This window comes from Rhipicephalus sanguineus, chromosome 9, assembly GCF_013339695.2.
Source record: "Rhipicephalus sanguineus isolate Rsan-2018 chromosome 9, BIME_Rsan_1.4, whole genome shotgun sequence".
NCBI classification, from domain to species: Eukaryota; Metazoa; Arthropoda; class Arachnida; order Ixodida; family Ixodidae; genus Rhipicephalus; species Rhipicephalus sanguineus.
This window is the reverse complement of record NC_051184.2, coordinates 80629267-80651068: the sequence shown is the minus strand read 5'-3', so window position 1 is coordinate 80651068 and position 21802 is coordinate 80629267. Positions and strand designations below refer to the sequence as shown.

The window sequence follows — 21802 nt, the reverse complement described above, 5'->3', positions numbered from 1 at the left end:
ATGGCTTGTTCATTTCGTATGTCTATGCTTGATGATTCTTTTCGTGCTTTATTGAACAGTACCGTCCCCGCTCAGTCTGACAGCTTGAAAAGGTAGGCACAAGCAGCTGCAGCATTCAAAACCATGATAATTTTAGGTCAAAATTCAATATAAGGAAGTCGTAAATTTGAAGAAGGGCCTTGTGCTGCAGTCATCAACATTCTTTTAATGTGTTAGACACAAAGTGTGTCAGTCTGACAGCCAAAATTTTACTCGTCAGTATGTGGATAGGGCAGTTGGAATACCGAACATCTTCTTTTGCAGGTTTTCGCTGCCCCCGAAAACGCTGCCCTCACCAAGATGGATGCCAGCAACCTGGCCATGGTGATGGCACCCAACTGCCTACGCTGCACGTCGGACGACCCGCGGGTCATCTTCGACAACACTCGCAAGGAGATGGCGTTTGTGCGAACCCTCATTCAGACACTGGACACTAGTTTCATGGAGGGTGTCCTATGACCCCTGCCGACCTGCGCCGACCTTCGCTGCTCCAAGCAGCGCCGCATCGGCAGACAACTGGGCTAGTTCGCCGTTCACATTCGTCGTCGTGACGAGACGCTGACGTGAGAAAGACTAGCGGCATTGAAAGCCTGAGGCAGCTCGAGGAGAACGGTACGGAGGCCACACTTGTGATAGAAACTGCGGTAGGAGAACGACGGGAATGTTTTGCAGCTAGGCCTTGCTCGAGTGCGAACAGTTGCCAGCGGATGGCAGTGGCTTTTTTTTGGTGCCGTTTTATTTGCCCGTCGATGGTGTTAGTCTTGCCTCGAGTTGGTCGTGTCTCAGCTGACCAGGGTTTGAGTGTTTTGGTGACGCTTTCAGCCACTGCTAGTCTCTAAGAAACTAGCATTGTTTTAAGCAAGTTTCCAGTACGTACTATATACTGTCTAAGACACATTTCGCGAGTTGATGTGCGAAAGCACACGGCGATGTGGCTACGCAACTTGGCGTTACAACGTTCCCGGTTTTTCTAAAGCAGTCTGCTGCCCTTCATCTCGGATGCTTCGTCGCCAGCTGCACGTTGCTCTGTTACGCGGGGTCCATCTGTTACTGTTAATATCATTATCATCATTATTATTGTCACTCCCGCAATGCAGATTCAGTCAGCTGCGTCAACATTGGTCTGTCGGCACCTTGCCCATTTGGCGGTGACACAGAACAACCGGTGGTGGCTGCCTCAGCCTCTTTGATGCCGCTGGCCTTCGTTCCTCTTGGTCGTGCATCACCGCCGACATTCTTGTTGAATTGCGTTTCTCGGTAAACGTTGCCAGGGGGCGGTGTTTCGACTTCCAGGCATCATAAATTCTGACCCGTGGTGCCCGCTTCTACCGACATCTAGAAGAACATAGCTAGAAGTTGGTCAGGCATGTTGTGCCCGACGGTGTGCCTCGCAATCGACAGCTGCCACATGTGCCTGGCACCACTAAACAAAGATGCAGCAGTGGTACTGTCAAGTTGCATAGCTTGCATTCTGTCAGGTGTGACTGTCACGCGACACCTCACGATGAACGGCTTGCCAACATGCCACTGCTCTATTCTCCTAGCACGTTGGCGGGCCTTGTTGATAATGCAGTTTCACGTTGCATTACTGCATCGCGGGCGTGTTTCGAGTTGTTTCCCTTCTGCCCTTGATTGGCTTTGAACTGCGAGATGCCTCGCAAGATGCCGTTCAGCCTATCACGAGGCAGTCTATGACAGCAATGAGCTTGTAGACTAACAAGGATTTACTCAGCATAACTGTTTTTCGTGTTGCTATTCTCAAGCTAAGTAACCGGTATCAAGCGTAGGGTTAAGGAGCTGACGAAACATTACTTAATAGCTCACTACTCTGACTTAAATTAACTCCATTTCTGACATTGTAGTACACCAGCGCTTGGTAGGCTGTTACATGTTACATTCTCGATACTGCCTAGGATCGTCAGGTCAGACGTTTCAGTATTCGATATGACTCATGGTCACCAGGCACGACGCACGAACGACTTTGAGTCTGTGGGGCGAGTCGTAGCCTTCCGCTGCATTTACGGTACCGGTGCGCTGGAACGGTGGTGGGTTCCAGTTTGAAAGTCCGTGGTGGTAACTTTTACCGATCATCACCACATCATTGTTCACTTTTCTTTGTAGAGAGCAGCAAACGTCTGATTGTGCCTACACTGGGTGGTGTTTTGACGGGCCGCTCTCGGGACTGTTATTTAGTCCGGTGCATTCATTCGCGAGGGGGTCATAGAGACAACCGCGTTTTACATTGTCATAGTAGTGCTCTTGTTCATTGGACCCTTTGCAGTGCTTACCTTGTATCGCGTGATCGGGTTTCGTGCAATCGCTGGGCGTGGTTTGGACAACGCAGAGGGCAGTATCCTCGTTCACAACATTGCCTCGTGTATGCAGAGGCAAGTGCCTGCCTCTTCTGCACTCGCTGAATTGTTTACTTGGCAGTGACCGACATATGTTCAAGCCAGGGCAAGCTAACTCTTCCTCCAAAGTAAACTCTCTCAGAAAAGCTGTGTATTGCATGTGTTCCTGGATTATCATCTAAGCAAGAAATGTAGTGCTACATTCCGTCTTCCAGGTTTTTTTCGTGCCGGATGACAGCTTTGTGCAATTTCGTTTCATTGAAATGTGCAGTTCATTTTTGCACTCTTCCATTCGCTACCTAAACTTCAGCACTCTGTGGGAGCGTCAGTTTCAGCGTAAAGTTCTCAACTGTCGAAGAAACAGGAGTACAGCTTGCACGTTCAAGTTACAGATGATAGTCAGCAGCGGGTGTGCTCAAAGCGAAAATACGTGACACGGATGATGCACATGGCAAAAATGCGCATCTGGTGCGACCGTCAGATGACAGTCTGAGCATCTCAGCCATAGTTGTGCACAGCACTCCTCTGTCAGATGGTCCCCAAACTTGTCAGTGGAACTTTGTGTCACACTCCCTCATACCTTTTTTTAAATCGCATGGTTTAGTACGAAGTTCATGCCCTTACGAAAGGAAGCACCAAATTGTGACAATGATCTGCTACATCTTCCTTCAACCTTTTTAGAGCACACGCCACAAGTGAGCCTAATATAAAAATTTTAGAAAGTTATTTCCTAAGTAAGGATAGCTTGAGTTACAGCACTGCATCACTTCCTCAGCCCATCACTTTTATCGTCGACTTAGCATTTTGTTTTAGCACAACTGTGGTGGTGAGTTCCACCTTTGTACTGGAAAAGAACAGGCAGAAAACATTTGAATGAAAGGAATTGCTGCATCGCACAGGGCACGGTGTTTCTAATCTTGAGAGCAGCCATCGATTTTCCATGTGTAATTGACGATGCAAGTGCAGTGGGCCGAACAGCTTAACAGCGATGTCGCATTTGTTTATTATTACCTTTTGTTTTCACAGGAAATGTATCGAGGCATTTAAAAAGCGCTTTCATCTTCATCGTCTTGCTGGGGAGGCAGTTGGATGCACTTAAGCACAAACCTCTGACACTCATTGTGCTATGGCCATTGTCACCTGTTAATGTTCTCTTTCTTCCCATGTCATTTTCCATCACTTCCTATCTTTCAAAGGGACACTGGAGAGAATACAATGGAATCTCGTTGATATGTTTTTCACGGGAACCGGAAAAGAAGTTGTATTATGCAAAAATCGTATTAACCAAAGCGGTTGACTGGGAGCAAAAAGAAAAACGCATTAGGCCGAAAAATGTATTATGCAGAATCGTATCAACGAGATTCCACAGCAATCAGCTATCCAAGATAGCGCTTTCTGCGTACCATAGATTCCACGGTCCCAGTGCTCACGAATCAAAACACAGTCACTTGATGGTGACGTAATGCGCACACTTTCATTTTCCATCCACCACGGCGTTCTAGTGTGGTTGTAGTGCTCGACTGCTGAACGAAAGGTCGTTGGATCAAAATCCCGGCCGTGACAGCCGCGTTTCGATGGAGGCCAAGTGCTAGAGGCCCATGTGCTTGGATTTAGGGGCACGTTAAAGAACCCCAGGTGGTCGAAATTTCAGAAGCCCTCTACTATGGCGTCTCTCATAATGATATTGTGGTTTTAGGACAAAAAACCCCAGCAACTATTATATTCATTTCCACCATCTTTAGTTCGTGTCCCATTGGAGTGATATAGGCTTGTACACTTGCATCAGAGCCCTTACACCACCTTTAGTGGCCAGATTCATAGCGACATGACGTGGTTGCCTTGAGCAGTTGACCATGCCAGTTGTTATACTTGAAGTTTCTATGTAACGCTTCAAGTACCGTACATGCCAATGTAGAGCATCAAATGCAAACACATTGGTTAAAATTGTGATGCGTAGAGTGGTGTGGTGTGTACACCTTGGGCCTGATTGGATCTGATTGGATCTGCTGAAAAATCAAGCACTCTATGGAACAAAGGACACAGTGCACAGTAGTGTAAACAAAAGGGCATTTATTGCTCTTTTTTTAATACGCCAGTGCCAGTTAGCCAAATTGCACTACGAATGTGGCGTGCCAATGGAAGACCTTGTGTTATCGAGGAGGTTCGTGGAGCCACACGAGGTTTTTTGAGCTAGTAATGTTGGCCCCTGCCAGAAACCCATGCCTGTGTCGTTCACCGGTGAAGTCTCGCAGCAAAGGCACATTCGAGAGCACAGGAACGCATCCGAGGGTCAGTTCAGGGGATATCGATCACGCACGACATTGACTCCTAGCCAAGGAGGAGGAAACGCATTCCTCTTACACTCAAGTAAACACATCAGCAGGTGGCACCAACACAGGGAAATTCGTGCTGTCCTTCAGACTACTGCATAACTAGCTGACCTCAGCATCATAGGTGCCATCAGGGGAAGCCAGATTTCAGGCAACACGAGGGTCATGCGGGGGAAAACATGCGACAGTGTCGAGCATCCCCTAAGTGATCTTGCAAAAGAAACTTCAAAATGTGTTTACCCGGTGCCAGTATGTAATCATATAATCATTTCACTGGCTTAATTGTTTTTGCCAGTGTTTTACATAAGGCATATCTTTAAATGATTGGCGAGTGGGTGCTTTTGAGTGTGGTACAATTGACTGTTACCGTGCCCAGTTGGCCTGAAACATCGAATCGGCTTGAAACAGATCCGCAGCTGCCCAATACATCTCTCACAGCTCCAATGTTGTTTTCAGGATGTTAGGAGCTGTCAGTCGAGAACTTTTCGTGCGAATTGACTGGAATGAGTGAAAACGGGGTGAAATTGAACGAAATCACACCATTGGCACCGATTGTTTTTGGCACAGAATTAGGCAGGAACTGATAAAGTTTGTCTTTCTTTTCGTGCACTGATAACCAAAATGCAGATAATATTTTGAGAGAATCGGTTACGGCTTGGAACCGATTTGTCATGTCTCTCCGGCGTCCCTTTGTACTAAGCACTCCTCCTCCGGCGTCCCTTTGTACCAAGCGCTCCTCCTCCAGCGTCCCATTGTACCAAGCGCTCCTCCGTCTCGCCTCCCCATGCATCCTGTCGTTAAAAGCATTCCTTTTCTGTCGTCTCACCTCATTTCTCGGAAGTATTACCAGTAAACAGCACCCTCTTCTGCAGCGACTAACGATCTCCAGCCACTTCTTGAACGTTGAATTTACCGCTGTAAAGCACAAGACACGTGATGCAATTGTGCGTGTCACCCAGTGTGCAGCCATTGTACCTACAGCTGTGACCAGCAAGCTTTTAAAGGGGTACTGACACGAAAATTTTCAGTGGTCACTTTTTTGCGTCAAATGAAAGGCCAATTCCTCAAGACCCTAGAAAATGTACTGGTAAGCATGAGTGCACTCTGAAAAAGCTAGTTTCGGTTCCTACTGTACCCTGACGTCACAACACGGTATGAGCCTCTTGTCACGTGCTCGCACGAAGTATCTTGACGTTTCCACAGCCGCTCCGCGGCTCCGTTGGTGATGCACAAGCGGTTATTTTGAATGTTTCGGTACCTGACGTCATCACAACTAGCCCTACTGGTGCTCGAAGTCACCAGAATCGATACTGTAGCCTGACGTCACAATAGTGTCGATGCCAGTAGGTGCGTTGCGAGAAAATCGACTTTAATGTCCAAATAAAGTATCCTATCAGCATTTACTGAGCTTCACACTTGCTCAGAGCTGTGTGTATTCAGGAGACTTGTATTGCAGAGTAAACTCGGCTTTGAAGATTGTTCTCCATACCGCTTTAATGGATGCTGTCAGATTCCGTCGGGAACTGCCAGATTATCTGACAGGTCTCGGCAGTTGGGGCGGCCACTTTTCAGACGCGCTGCACATTGCGTCGGATGGCATGTCATTACTTAGTGTGTCGTACACGCTAGCGGAGCAGTTTCTTCATCCGATTCATAACTGTTGCATTTCAGTTTTACACTTTCCCGGTTTCTGCGTCCATATTGACGCACGTCACACACACACCTTTGTTCCAGCACATTTTTGTTACGTTGCACCATCTGGCTCGTTCATCATGTTCTTCGCTTACAGGGCCTTTTACAGTGCCTTTTTTCTTTGTTCCATTGTTGCTTACTTTATGTGTGTGTTTGTTCGTTGCATGGCATGGATGCTTGATTTTTTTCTCTGCTCGCTTTTAGAACACAGTTGTCCGCTTCTTTTATCGTTGTGCAACGAAGCATTTTATTCCCATGCTTGGTCAACCCTTCTTGTATGGTTTTTTTCCCAAGTTTTAGGATTCTGACGATGCTGCCCTGTTTTGTCGTTGTCCATGTTTTAAAAATTGGTGCTTTTACAACCTGTACAATTCCTTAGTCACTCTCACTGCCCCGTAGGAGACAGAAATCTGGCTGCGAAGCTTACTGTGGGTCGAGGCTGCCCTCTTGTTTGTTTGTTTGTTTGTTTATTTACATGTGCACGCGGCAGCCTTGTTTCTGTGTGTGGTTTAAGTATGTAGCAGTCGTGTAAGCTAAACTTTGTGGTGCTTGGTTCACTCACAATGCTGTCTGTTTGGGTCGTTTAGGCCTAGGCCAGTACTGATACAGTCAATTTGCGAAAATTCAAGACTTGATAGATGATAATTCTGGCTGGTTCAAACCAGTGTCGAAATTCCGGTGTGCCCCCTGGTTTTCAGTGCAGTTTAAGCCGATTCCAACAAAAGCTCTCAGTTAGTTCAGATTGTGTTGTCCTGTGTGGCTTGTCCTGTCTATGAACCTGAATATGTTTGGCTTAAAAATTTCGGTATTCGTGTCTTTTGGCCCATACGTTGTACGACACCGGATAATTGAAACTGAGCCGCTCACTTAACCGCTACTTTAATTATTTTCTTCTATTGTTAATAAGAGTGGTGTAGCATTGATATACGTTGCTCTCTCATGCAGTGTGTATATTACATAAGTTTCAGGTGTCTAGTTTAAAGCATCTCTTATCCAAAGTCGAGTATACAACATTCTGCATCAGTAGCTTGAAGAACTGCCTGGGATCATTTGGGATCCCCCCCCCCTTTTTTAGCAAACGTATTTCGGATGCGAGATGTTTTACTTCATACGCACAAAACGTGCATTTTATTAGTTTGCGATTCAACCTTCAAAGATAAGTTCAAAGTGGGATGCAGTTAATGACAGTAGGGGCCGTGCCCTCGGCCAGTAACGTTTGAGAATACGGTCACTTTCACTTGACACAATTGCTATTGCGCTGAGTCACGCGACTTGGCACTGAAGACATTGGTGTTGATTGCAAAGTTGATTGCATTTCCGAAATTGATAGACCGAGGACGCTGCTCCTGCCTGCAAGTTCGCACTTACTCAGTTATGCTTATTTTTTAATCACCACCTGTGTTCAACACACTGCAATTTCTGGATGAGCCAAGCCTATAAGACATCGAAGACTCAGAAAAAATGGCGGCTGACAAGGCCTTGCCTTTCCAATATAAAATATGGCTTCCAGCGTGCAGTAAATAGTTTTTATCGACTGGTGGGGATGCGTCTATTATTTATATGCCCCAAAGGGGGATTGGGCTCAGTCAAGAATGACCAAAGTTTCATAATCCAGATGTTTTTGTCGTACTTGGAAACACTGCAGACTTCTCGCAAAGAGACTTGTGCTTTTGAGCTTACTTCTTATTGTTGGTTACGTTGACTTCAGCTTAAATGACTAAGCGCTTTGTTTTGCCCCGTAAAATAGGGGTTGACATGCTTAACTATAAAATATCTTGGCTTTGGGCAGTGTATAACACACGTACAGTGTCTCCCATTTTTGTGGCAATAACTTTCAGTCTTCAAAAAATGCTTAGTGATAAAGAAGGGTGCCCTAATGTTTTGGCATTCCCATCACGCATATAAGCACGTGTGAAACACTGCGTCTTAGAACCAAGGCGTTGTTCTTTGTTTCTATTTTTTTTTTATTCTATGGAGGATTGAATCAGTGATGATTGCTTTGAGCTGTGACACATAGTCAAACTCATTGCAAGATCAAGTTTCATGGTGCAGTTCCCCAGTGTGGCATCCATGACTTTCATGTTTAAGAGACTTGTTGCTGACCCAGTTGTAACTCTTCCTGCAAACGTTCGATCACTTCACGTTCCTTCTTGACTTTGGGGAGTAGAGGGCAGCACTGCTGCCCCTTTATGAAAGTGCTCTGCTGTACTTTGGTAAACACTCATCAACAACACCTACAATGAGGAGTTGTTTAAAAAAAATAAAAACACTCCTTCACTGTAGCACTTTGTACACAGTGGAAGTGAACGTGTGCTAGAGCGGAGCCACTAAGGCAGGGACAGATCCTACTGAAGTGAACTCGCCTCACTTGGAAGGGCAGTGTACTGAGGCAAACGGGAGTACTTGGGGTGTCTTTCTGCTATACAACAGTAATCATCATCTGGCTTGCTTGCATTTCGTTTCTCGAAAACTGCGCACTCGCTACTATCCTGTCAAAAATGCCGTGTCATGCCGATAGCCGCAGGCTGTTCATGACCAGAAAGTGCCGGGTGTGCAATGATAACGCAAGGAACACACGTGAGATAGGCACCAATCATTGTTGCGCAACAGAAAAAATGCCCCAAACACGCCTTTTTTGGCAAGAGTGTACTGCACTTCAATAGTACTCCCACACTGACACCTTAGATGAGGAGCTGCTTGAGAAATGCCCCTCCACTCCCACAACTTGGAGTCATTGCTTGAGAAACGCCCCTCCACTCCCACAACTTGGAGTTGTCTGAAGCCACAACAGAATTAGGGCTGAAAATCACTAAGGCACTGCACTTAAGCCCATCAGTTACTTCAGTAATGTGGTGCTGTCCTTCATACTTTAGAGGTAGTGCGTCAAATGAAGGAACGTTCAGGAAGTTGGTTCAAGGCCGGCACTGCTGCATTTGCATGCCGAAACGTGTTTGCTTGTCAGTCACTGTGTTGGATCAGCTGTTGCGTGGTGCTGGGCCAAGTTGGCTTTAGGACCACGAGGTAACGTTGTGGGCTCATGCGATGCTGCCTTGTGCTTTCACCCGACCACGCCTGTACTGCTATACTTGTACATCTGTGCATCACCTGAAACGTGCACCCAAGGCTATTATAAAATGGGGATGTGCAAGTAGAAAATCTGTTTACGTCAGCCGAAGTTGCCAGTGATCGAAGAACTTCTTTCTTGCATGTTGCCAGAACCACTATTGTCTTGCAGTTCTTTTTTAAAAGTGAGCATGGTTTGCTTGAACGCACAGTTGTCGCGATGTTTGCTCAATTGTTGCTGCCTATGTTAACGGTACAGGACGACACTTTGAGAGGTTTCCATAATGTGCAGCAGCGAATCGGAGGTTAACACGCCTTATCGTAGTAGTCGGAACCACTCGTTTTGTCCGAGAAGCAAGAAAATTTAGCCGTGTCGCCTGAGCACGTAACAGTCAAAATGTGCTGCGCCTCCGAACAAATATTGCACAGGCCAGAAGTGTGTTTGTACAGTGCCAAGGCATGCTATGTTTCCACTGATGTGACTTCAGAAATGTGGGATCTAAACTACATTCTGTGTTGCCAACTCTGTGTAGTGCACTAAAAGCTTGTGTTGGCTGTGTGTTCCAAAGAAGCAAGGGAGGGGCAGTACTAATATTTCCACAAAACTCACATTCACTCAGTGTTGCTTGATCGGAAAAGGGCTGTGAAGAAGCCCTGGCTCTCTCTTGCCATTGGTTAACGCAACTTGTAGCTTTTGCAGCACTGCGTTGAGTTGGCGATACAGGAGTGCCATGTGCAGCAACACTTAGGCCAAAGTAGTTAGTACATTTGATTCTATTCTATTTTCTATCTAAACCAATTGTTGGCAGGTTGCCGTATTTTTTTAAGCAGTGGTTTCACTCGGCGTTCTGTGCATGCTAACCTTGAAAATGAACTATGAACACGTGTTTTTTCGTTTGTGCCAGCCAACTTTTAATGCATCAATGAGAAGTTGGAACTGTCGTAGAATAAGTCTGATGGACACTTTCGGACATCTGTGCACCCGTGCATTGTTCAAAGATGTTTTCGCGCTGCAAGCAAAGAGAAGACTCTTGCAAGGCTTGCTAAACCGGGACCGGTTCCGATCAGTGTATGCCGCGTCGAACAACAAACACGATACCAGGTGCGTTTCTCCGCATCTTGGCTGTCGTCTACACTTTTTTTTTTCCTTGTCACGTTTGATCTTTGTTGCGATCTGCAATGAGTGTTTGTAAGCGAAGATGTATGTTGAAAGACTGTCGCGGAGGAGCGTTGTCTCGTTTGTTGAAAGTGGCGCGTTGCAATTGTGTCACCGCACCTGCTTGCTTGTTTGGCAGAGCACTATGCGAGGTGTTTTGTGAGAACTGCTCTACTCCACTACGTTTCCCACTCAGCGGCAGTGACGTGCAAGAAAGCAGGGGTTTCCGAGTTTTTGAACTTTGAGCCCATGTCGCCAGCTAAGTGCGTAAATTTGTTTTGCTGCGTCCGCCTTACCAGCTGGATTCGCTGTATATGCTATGCTGCCGGAAATAACGCAGTTTTACAGCTGGTAGTCGTACACGCAGCTAAAGAAAAGAAGAGCGAATTAGAGGAAGCAGCAAATGTGTACAGGCTTCGTACAAGACTGCCGAAGGTGCAGTTGCAGCTTTTATTTTATTTGTGCAGATGCGCTACATGTAGCTTATAATGTGTTACCGTGTTTGTTAACGTAACTACAAAAGTCCAAAGAGTTTTTTTTATTGTACCACGACTATGTTTCACCTCCGTTTCAAACTGCGTGCTGCCGTTCTCACCTCCTTGTTGGTAGTCGTATCTAGCAACGAGTGAACGGAAGGCGGTTCCTTCGAAACTCGGGCGATGGGATTAAGAAAATTTGCAGACAAGCGTTGCCTGCGAGCAACAAGACCTCTGCGTGCCGCTGTTATGCCTGTCAAAATGGGGGAATTGTTCTGTTTGGTCAGCAGGTATGGCGTATTTGTGGTGTGTTTGCTGGAAACGTCGGGAAGGCTTGCCGGTGCCAAGCTTATTTTGGACATCGTAGCTTGTAGTAGTGACTTAGCGGCCCGATCACTTAGTGAACAGATGCCCTGCTGCCTTTAAGCCCCACCCCCCCTCGAGTAAAGTTCTAGTCTTGTTGCGTTTCACGCTTGCCTTTTTTTTTGTCTTCTTTTTGAGAGTATACTACATTTCTTTAGACATTTGCGAGGGATAAGCAGGGGGCTTTGCATTGTGCGGCATCGTCATTTCGAATGTATACATGCTGTTATTAGAGAGAAAGAGAGAGAGCCTGCTTAAATACTCTGGCAATTCATCAATGTATGTATTTATTCCACGACGAAAATAAAATGTACAGTCTGTTTTAGTGACAATAAAGAGAGTCTGCAAAGCAATGCGACATCTGTGCGGTGTGGCACTCACTTTAACCCAACTGCTTCATGTGGACCTTGGAATTCAGTACAGGTAACGTAAGCACGAAATCAGGTGACCGTGCAAACTGTCGCGATTCATTCGGAGACGCACTTCGCATGCTGAAGGGTGCGAAAGAAAGAATGAAAAGGTCGATAGCGTCAGACCTTTTAGAAGATTGCAGTCGGCCGCAAAAAGGTGCAGCGCGTGCGTTTGATGACGTAGCGCGGAAACGCTCCGTGTGATGGCTGCACGTTTATCCTCGTACGCCGATCGCGTAGCAACACGCTGCACGCAATAGTTTTTCGCGCGAGAAAGACTCGATGCAGGTACAAAATTGCGCTGTCGCAAGACGCAACAGGTTCACTCCGTAGAATGGGAAGTGTGCGCTTCGAACAAAGTAAACTACGGAAGAATCCGTACACACTTGACTGGCGATCCGCTATCTTTTTACGGAAACTCGCAGCGGGTGACTCCATTCTGCGGGGTGGGTGCGGCGGCTGGACATGGCTAATTGGCCGGCCACCCCCGCCGTCGAGAGGCGCTGGTGAGCTCGTCCAAACAACGAGGAATTCTGGGATATCGTCTGGCTGCTGCTGCTACGGTGCTGCTGCGTTCCCAATCGACTCTTCGGAGGAGCGAAAAAGTTTTCCCTAGTCTGGTCGAAGCCGCTGGACGATAATGTAATGATCGTTTCCGACCTGCAGCGCGAATCCGACGAGCATGGAAGGAGACGTGAATGGTAGGTGTTTGCCCCCGACTGGCAAAAAGCGGAGAAAAACTTTCGAGGGGGTTTGACTCCTCCATTCGAGGTACGGGCAGTTTCCACTGGGTCGACTGTGGTTTAGGGCCTTTCCAGTGTGTCCGGCGATACGAACATCGAGTTCCCGTGGTACCTGACGGCTGTCAGAATGTTCTGCGTAGCCTCGGGCAGCCGGGAGGTCTGCGAGTGCTGTCACGATGACCCCGATTTTTTCCCCGTCTCGCAGGCACCACCAAGACGCTTGTCTTCAGGAGCGAGTGCTTCGCTTCCACGACGGTGAGTGCCCGAAAAGTTTCGCCCCTTTTTCGACCGCCCAGCGGTCGGTCACGGGTCCGAACGCTGTTGTGACGTTCTAGACGACGCCATGTACAACAGCGGCGAGATCGGGCACAGCGACGTGATCGTGCACTTCGCCGTTCCCCGTTTTGCGCAGGCCGACGTAGAGCCTCCCCGAAAGCGCCAGCGGACTTCAGAGGACTTCATCTCGTTCTGCAAGTTCATCCTGGAGTACGAGAACTACGAGAGCATCAAGCAGGAGGAAGAACTTCAAGAGAAAGACGCGGCCAGCCCTTCCGACTGCTCGGCAGACAGCGTAGACAGCGTCAAGCAAGAAGACAGCGACCATCAAGGTGAGGTGGGGGGGCTACCTAGCCTGTTCGCTCTCTACGCCGATCGAATGACGTCGCTAAGAACGCGAGCCTCACATCCGAGCAGGCACGTATGTACGACGAGCCCTGGACGCACAAGAGTCTCCGTCCTCGGGTTTCAATGGCGGCACGAGACGACTTTTCGTCGCTTGGGCGCGGCGGTATCTTCCCTGCGCCGCACTTTCGCGATTCGTGGCCTCTGCGGTCCTTTTCCTGCAGCATTCGAAGCCTGCTCGACCGCGGGTGCGGACCTCGGGTTTAGGGCACTGGGCTCCGTAGCTTACGTTTACTGCCTCATCGAGCCCACGCTCAGTTGGCGCCGAGACAGTCGCGAATACGCTCCCGTGCCGTGTACGCGCTGGTAGCGTGAAAAGGTTAGCGTAATTGAACCTGGAAAGTCGTTTTGCGCGAGAGGCCAGCGCGCACTCGGCCACCGATTCGAGTCATCCAGTTGCAACAGCCATAAACTACCGCACTGCAGCGGGAGACGAGTGTAAAGAGCAGTACGCGTCATTCGAGTGCGCTGCACGGTATTGCGAGCTAGTGCGTCGATCATTCGTGCACACGCAGTCTTGTTGTCACTAATAAAGAAAACTCGTCGAGTTGCGTTGTTTTCGGGGCTCGCGCCGATTGATGGGTTGTACGGCCGACCACAACTAGATCTGAGCAGGTAGAACTCTTCTGGAACTCTTAATTCGTGCAACCCGGTATGCCAAAAGGTGTCAGTGCTGCCCGGAACGCTTTCGAGCACGAACAGGAGTCGTAAATTCGCCTGATGCCCACGTCTGCACAGCGGTCACTTTCGCGAGGTTGACCCAGAGTCGTAGTCCGAAACCAGTGACATACGAGGTAGGAACATCGTGCCTACTGGCAACTTTTGGTGATTGGCAGTAAGGAGCTGGTGACACTTATCTAACACTGCTACACTTAGCCAACGTGTATGCATCGAATCTCTCTGCACACTTTGTTCGTGCTGCAGCGGTGTTTGCAAGCTTGTCATTGCATACAGTGAACCTGCAGTTTGTAAAGCTGTTTTTGTCGGTGGTGTCTGTCAGTGCAAAGCATTTCTTGTTGCCCAATAGGTACTGCATGCTATGTGGCTTGAGTGACATTCCTTGCTTGAAGTGACCATTGTCACTTAAAGCTTATATCCTGTCAGCCTTTCCCTTGTTTTGGATTGCATGCTACGTTGTTACGCGGCCGCACAAACGGCGAGTGGTTACTGCTGAGCAGTCAATCCTCATTAGTACCACTTCGAATCTCAGTGATGAACATGTGCAACCAATTCCCCTGCTCTGAACGAGGAAAGTTTGGAATGTGTAGCCAGTGCTCTGTGCCAGTTATGTTCCATGTTTCTGCTCATGTAGAAGTGTTCAAGAAAGTGTGTTAGCCGTCTTTCTGTGCGTCCTCTTGAGTGTTACGTTTCCGTGGCCACTTGTGATGCCATTGCCAGAGCATTTACCGTTCACCCCGTGTTTCCACTTAATTGATACGACAGTTGCATTGTGCTTTATAGGTTCCTTACCTCTGACCACACATGCGCAGGCAAGGTGATATTAAGCTACGCAGCTTTTTCCATGGGTTGTTGACTGTAGTTTGTTTGAGAATACAATTGAAGACTTGCAAAGAACAGAGATATCGCTTGCTTCAAGTTTGCCACGGTTTTACATCGTACCTGTGCACATTCTGCATGCTGTCGTAACATTCTTCAATGTTTTCGAGCATTGACCCCGTGCTCATCTTTCTCAGTATAAGCCCTTTGAAAACTGCCCACATTTCATGTTTTTCAGGCATTTTTCGGTAATTTATTAGCCATAAAAGTGGTGCTTTATCGGGTTGCTATGCAATAGGTGATGCAGTCGCATTCAAGCAGCATGAGTGCAGGTGTGCTTATGCATTTAGCTTTTTGTGCATGTCAGAGAAAACCTCAAGATGCCAGAAATACGTTCATACTTTGCACACCTGGCCAGTGTGTATTTGCGAGAGATTAAAACTGGTCAGGAAGTTTACCAGGCTCATTCTTGAGTACCTTGCACATCTTGAGTGAGCATCTTGAGTAAGTGCGAGTGATCACACTTTGACATTTCGGCAAAGTGTGTTCACATAATCTTGTTACGATATGACCTCTGACATGTCACCAGTATGCGTGTTGCATGACATAGCGCAATGCATACCTTAACAAGCCTAGCTAATGGCCGTGTTTGGTTCTAGACATGCATTATAATGCCATAATGAACGTTGCACAAACTAACTTCCCAAACTTTGAGCGTGACAATGACAGATTTATTTTGTGTACCTTGCTCTCGGTGCAGCTTGACTCCCGGGGCTAATGGGAAACCCTAAGCCTCTGGCACTCGGTAACAAATCTCGTTATTGGATTGTTTTCATTACAGGCCTAGCTACGTCTTCCTGAACAACATGATTAGCTGGGACAAATGTTATATATTCTTGGTGTTTAGCGCAGAAACCTATGAAGACGAGAGACATACACTAGCACTTGTTTGTGTCCCTTCTTGTCCCCGTCTTCGTAAGTTTCTGCGCTAAACACTTATGTCCGACCAACAAGACCAGAAGTTATTAATGAGATTATGTAGCTGTGGCATTTTATTAAAGAAACGCTAACTATGTGTAGTTGACAAGTTCCACTGGCCTGTTTGTGTGTTGTCACAAACACATGGCACCATGAGGCGGCCGCAGTCATTGCACAATAATTGCATGCTTCAGGCTATGTCTTTTGCATGCTAAACTTCGCGATTCTTAAGATTGGAGAACAAGTTCTTCAGTGCAACTTGAGAAACTTCAAGACTGAGTTTCCTTTTTTGAAGGTAGCACAACCGTGCAGGTGTCCCATTTTATGTAGCGTGAATGATAAATCTCTGTGACTTTTGCAAGTGCTTCATTCTTTGTTTCGTTGTACGCGATGTGCAGTGTCAACTAATCACTTCATAGCGACAGAGTAGTCTTTCAATGCTCTTTTTCTATTTATTTGGTGGGAAAAGCATGATTATTTGCAATGATAGTAATGGTCGAAATTTTCTAACTAAACGCATTGCTGGTCATCAACGTGAGTTCACTAGTTTCAAGGTACTTCAGCGCATGTTGAGGCCATTTTCTGTGCACAACACATTCTCATAGCTTGCTGTACCGAATCCTCCCGTTTCTTTTTTAGAAAGCATTCTGGCCTTCCTTTGCTGTTAAACAAACTAATTCTGAACAGGTTCTTCATTTTCTTAGCCTCGATGTGTAATCTATGAATCAAACTCAACCTTATAATCACCACCGGTGTCCCCCTTAACCCTGCAATGTCTGTGTCTTCTACATGATTCTAATATTGATGTATTCAGCACTGGCATAGACTGATGAGTTGGTAAAGGCACTACGATTGTTCATCTTTAGTTAGGCGGAAAGGCATAACGTTACAAGAGGTTAGGGTGGCTGTTACACAAGTTTTAGCTTAGGCGAGCAGGATACGAAATCGACTCTACTGCTCATATAGAGTGAGTTATCGGGCAGGATTCCAAAGGTGATGAGCCAAATATGAAAAGCAGTGAAACAAGGGTGTCGAGTGCATTTGTCTGCCCCCAGTTGCCAAACAACGCGTATTTTGCGTGCCTGTTTGTTTCGCAAACGTGTGGCTTGTCTAATGAACGAAGGGTTGCGAAAGAGTGACTGGAGAGGCAGTGCTGCGCACTCGTAACAATGAGTTCCACTGATGGATCTGAGTCAGTCGACCAAACTGTTGTTGCATGGCAAATCCAGAAAGCAGAGAACCACTCCATGCAAAATTGTCGCAGAAATTGCGTTTGATTTCTGCTTATCGAGTCACTGTGGTGATTTCAGCATCACTAAGTGACTGTCAAATGACAGCCGAGTCTGCACCGGTGTAAGTGCAGCCTCCGGCGGAAAGCGCTGCAGTCCGATGCCTCCGCGAAGTCTTAAAAAACGAGACGGACGCGGCTCGTACACCTGGCCGAAAGGAGGGACACGACGTGCCCCTGAATTTTGGTCCCCACCCCGCGGCCTGGCAAACGGATCGAAAAGCAAGCCGTACGGTGAGTCGATCCGATGCAGTGAGTGAAAAACAGTGTAAAGCCCTTGCCAGATCCACCAGTGGAATGTTGTAAAATTCTTCGATCCGGAGCAAAAACTTGCTCACCGGTTGACACGAGTGCTCACCCTGGCTTCACCACGTTTTCAGTTGGCAAACCCTTGGGCTGCCCTGCTGCGCCGCCCGAACGTGCCACTGTGCAGCCAACTATGAGCCACGTGCTCTTAATGCAGCCCGACGCCTTGCGTGAGTCTGAGCGCCCTGATCTCTTTGTGACTGCAGCACGCCCTTGTACGATGGTGCAATGTCTGAAAAGTGTTGCAGAATGTGCACAATGAGCCGAAGTCCCCCGAGATCATAGACATCTCCACATATTACTTGTGTAGTGAAGAAGTGTTTTTGAGTCTGTCGCTGTGTGCGCGATCAGCGTTTGTATGACATCTACCCAGCACCTCCACCAGATGTCGCACGACGATTTGTTATAAGGCACTGACTTCTTCCGCAATTGAGGTGGCAGCAGTCGAAGAACAAACGCTGATCTCTTGTGCAGCAGCATATGCAAAAACACTTCCTCTTCTTCGTTACACTTGTTTCAAGGCAGTCTTGGCTCGTCCTTCAGGCTTTAAAATGAATGCAAGTTGCAGGTTTCATTAGATGGCTCATAAAATGGAGTAATAGCTTCCAATGGGTAGAATGTACTCAGTTGCAAGTTCATATATCATCTGTTTGAATACACTGTCTACCTTCTAACAAAGGGGGACATGGGTCTTTAGACCAGAAAGAAAATCACCAGAAAATCGATTTTTGGAATCCACATCTATTATTCACTTTATCTGTCAAGTTTCCTATCTTGTAAGTTCATATTTTCAGTTGTCATATCAATTTAAAAACATATAGGCCAGCTTTTTCACCTGTGTCGACGCAAAAAGACACACACGCAGTAGCTGCCATGCCTGTATTCCAGTGCCTTGAGGCCCTACTCGGGGCAGCATACTAACATTTTGCGAGTGTGCATGCGTACAGAATTTGTGATTCTTTTCAATGAAGTATCAAATTTGTTTGCATTCCTCATTTTTTCAAAATCTGAATTTTACAAACCCAGCAAGACACTTACTGTGATAAACCAGTAGCTACCACCGATGGAAGAATAATTCTTTTTGCAGCATGAAGCTAGATCAGCTAGAGCACATAACATAGGAAGCAGATCTGAATATTTTTCTTTAAACTTTTCAAATTTGTTTTTTTGTGTGACTACTGCGTGGCCATGCTCAAAACAATAGAGTTCATTGTACTATACAGTAAAAAATAATGACCCGTTCATAAAGGTGCTTCCATTGATGTGAGTCTCGTGCTTTGATCTATTGATCCATACATCATTTGTACGTTTTTGTGAGACAGTAATTGTCTATTGTAGAAACAAGAAAAGCGATTGTTTTCCTAATTTTACAACGAAATAAGCAACCCACAAAAAAAAACGAATTTCTAGAATCGGGAGAAGAACCTGAATAAGCGTGCCAACCTTTATCGAATTTGGTTCACAAATAAATCGGGACAGCTATAAGACCCATGTCCCCCCTGACCAGTTAGAAGTACCGTCAGAACATCTAGCTTCGCAGTTTTCCTTCCTCGTTGATTTTTGTCTACTAGTGGTCTTCACAGAAAACACAGTTGTCTTTTCTTCTTCTAGTGGCTTCCATGCTTTAGAAACCACTTTACTAATGTTTGCACAGAGCTCAGGTCCGTTAATAGTATGCAGGCTTGTAGCTGGAACACCATTTGCTGATGATACTGTCAGAAAGGATGTTAATCTTGCACTGCAGAAACAAAAATTTTAAAAAGCTTTTTTTTTTCTTCACCACATTCACGCTCAGAATCGTGGTGTTTGCAAATGCTTGCTCAAACTGCAAGGCACGAGACCTAATTAGTGGCACATTGCGTTCTCATCAGTGCCTACATCGGTGAGTGAGCGCTTTGCACGAACTCTAAAAAGTGGATGCAGGCCACAGATCGAGACTCAAGTTTTTACAGCATGCCTCTTTTGCCCTTGCTGATATCACGACTGGTTATCTATGCACCGTACTGTTAGCGGCACACCCGCTTGTTGCCGCTAAAAGATCTGAGCTCGGCGTGCAAATGTGCAGCAGCAAGTAGTGCCCCTTCCCCGCATTAACTTTCCTCATTTCATTTATGGCCGCGCATGACAGTGCTGTCGTGGTACCTGCCAGCAAATAAAGCGTTCCCAAAAGTAACACTTTGGCTTCACAGAGGCAACACTAGCATGGAGTCAAAAAATTATTAACTCTTTCATGCACAGAACTTAATTTTTGGCAGGAAACAGAGTTTCATGCTAAAAATGGTCAATTCTTTTTGAGAAAATGATTTTCTCACAAGCAAAAAAAAACTTTGCACCTTTAGTTCAAAAGATATGAGGTGGTCACCTCAGGTGACCACCATGCAGTAAGGGTCTACCAGTCAGTTTCGGTGGAAGGCTGCAAAACAGTACTTCTTTTCCCTGCAGGAGCACGGGGACATTGTATGTACCACACATCCATCTCAATCTTGAAGGCTCATTAAAGTATTTCGCAAAACTTCTCTTCTAAGCACCAATAAAAAAAATATATTACCACCCTTCTAAGACCCTTCATGCACGGTGGTCCCTCCAGGTGACCACCAACTTCAGCGACACAGTGCTCTGTGCTTACTGAGTAGAGCTCCTAAATTCTGGATTCCTTGGTATTAGTTATTTACACAACGTGTTGTCCTAAGCTATCAACCTAATAAGAACTGGATATACTATCATTTCTGTAAAAATATCTCGTGTCCGTCATGTAGCGCGCTTTGAAGGCGACGGCAGCCGGATGAAAACAGACGTAACCCGTAACATTGAAGCCCAAACAAAGTGGCATCAACTCTGTCACTATGTTGAAAGCTTTAGAAACGTGCCGTATAACATCTGACGCGAGGGGCTGGTGTGCTTCAAGAGAAAGAAAATTAAGAAAAGGTGGTTACCTGGGGTGCTCGCGCATTTGTTACTGACAGTCATGAGCAGTGCACTGAAACCCAAAAAGTAGCACACCAATTACAGTTCGTACCAAAAAGCTGACTCCATGTAAGTTTACCAGCTGCAGCCACAGCATTGTGCATGGTTATGTGTGATTCGCGCGCCATGGCGCCTTGTTCTCTTCTGGTCTGTCGTGTTACCACTTTTGCAGCAAGTGTGGTTAAAGCCTTTTCTTTTTTTTTTCTCTGGCTTTGTTGGAGCAATAGGCGGCCATGTTGAGTAATACACTTTGGCACATTTATTAGCGCTGATTCCACATGTCAGGTTAGGCGTGAAAGCTAGGCAAAGGGTAGCTATTGTCATAAAGTACGTATGTGCCACAGTATGTGCAGTGCAGGTCATATAAAGATGGATGGAAAAATTGAAATTTTTAGTGATATACAAGATGTTGACAATATGCATGACAACGCACAATAATCGGGCACGCTTGAAGTGTACGAAGACGTTATCATTAGCTGAGGTGATAGTGCTTTCACTGTGGCACCAATTGGTTGAACAAGGAGCAGAACAGGTAGGGGTGCGATGGCTCTCTATAAATGCATTTGGCAGCAAATATTTCCCTGTTTGCTTTTGCGTCAGCTTGCTCCTTAGCACACTGCCGCCATGGGCTGTCTCATCTTGAGTGCTTGCACTCTCGAGTTTAAAAGTGCAGCTCTCGATTCACGCGACTGGCGCATTGCTTTGACCGCACCCTTCGCATCGCTTTGTTGCAGGTGGGGGATCTCTGTCCGAGGTGCCGACGCTGGCAGACGACGACTCTCACGACCTGATCACGTGCTTCTGCCTGAAGCCGTTTGCAGGGCGGCCCATGATTGAGTGCTCCGAGTGCCTCACGTGGATCCACCTGTCGTGCGCCAAGATTCGGCGCAACAACATTCCCGACGAGTTCACCTGCCAGCGCTGTCGCGAGGCCAAGCACACGACGAGGCGCTCGCAGCGGATACGCGCCGGCGGCACGACGCCCCCTCAGCGGCGGAGGCCCTCGACGTGACAGTGTTGATGACGACGACGACCGTGTGTGCGCGTGACGGTGCGGACCTCACGACTTGCGGGGGCGTGCCGCGACGCGACGGCACTCTAGTCTTCTGCCCGGGCCCTCGTGGTGGCCGCTGTACAGACTCGCGGTGTGCCTCGGGGGCACGTTCCTTGCCTCCCCCCCACGGGGGCAGGCCTCTCTGTGTGGGGGGGGTTGACCCAGTGTGCGTGGCTGAGATAAAAAGAGCTTGGCTGTTTGGCATTCCTCGCACACTTCTCCCTGACCGGTCGGGGCTACCACCTGCTGCTGTGTTCGATCTGTACGAGTCGCTCAGCTAGCGCGTGCCTCTTGTTTACCGTCGGCTTATACTGGGAATGTGGCGAATGCAAGGAGGACGATGAGATAGAAAATGTAGGCGCAGTTTCACTTAGTTATAACTGAAGCTGACCCTGTACACTCAAACCTCAT

The 21802-nt window shown here is 47.1% G+C and overlaps 2 protein-coding genes across 4 annotated transcripts in view; both read left to right on the top strand.

The window, feature by feature from the left end:
- Positions 1 to 11823, top strand: part of LOC119405653 (rho GTPase-activating protein 39) — a 50024-nt gene extending 38201 nt beyond the window's left edge. For both annotated transcript variants that reach the window (XM_049419265.1, XM_037672490.2), the window contains one exon: positions 304 to 11823. In XM_049419265.1, the coding sequence (XP_049275222.1) occupies positions 304 to 498 (195 nt within the window). In that variant the 3' untranslated portion in view covers positions 499 to 11823. The remainder of the gene's footprint in view (positions 1 to 303) is intronic.
- Positions 11824 to 12379: 556 nt separating this feature from the next.
- Positions 12380 to 21595, top strand: LOC119405657 (PHD finger protein 13). Of its 2 annotated transcripts, XM_037672494.1 has the most exons (5): positions 12380 to 12581; positions 12829 to 12878; positions 13036 to 13231; positions 17448 to 17543; positions 21072 to 21595. In XM_037672494.1, the coding sequence occupies exons 1-5, from the start codon at positions 12563 to 12565 to the stop codon at positions 21347 to 21349; spliced, it is 639 nt and encodes a 212-aa protein (XP_037528422.1). In that variant the 5' UTR covers positions 12380 to 12562; the 3' UTR covers positions 21350 to 21595. The 2 variants fall into 2 exon arrangements, with proteins under 2 accessions (XP_037528422.1, XP_037528424.1); XM_037672496.2 differs by lacking the exon at positions 17448 to 17543.
- The last annotated feature ends 207 nt before the right edge of the window (positions 21596 to 21802 follow it).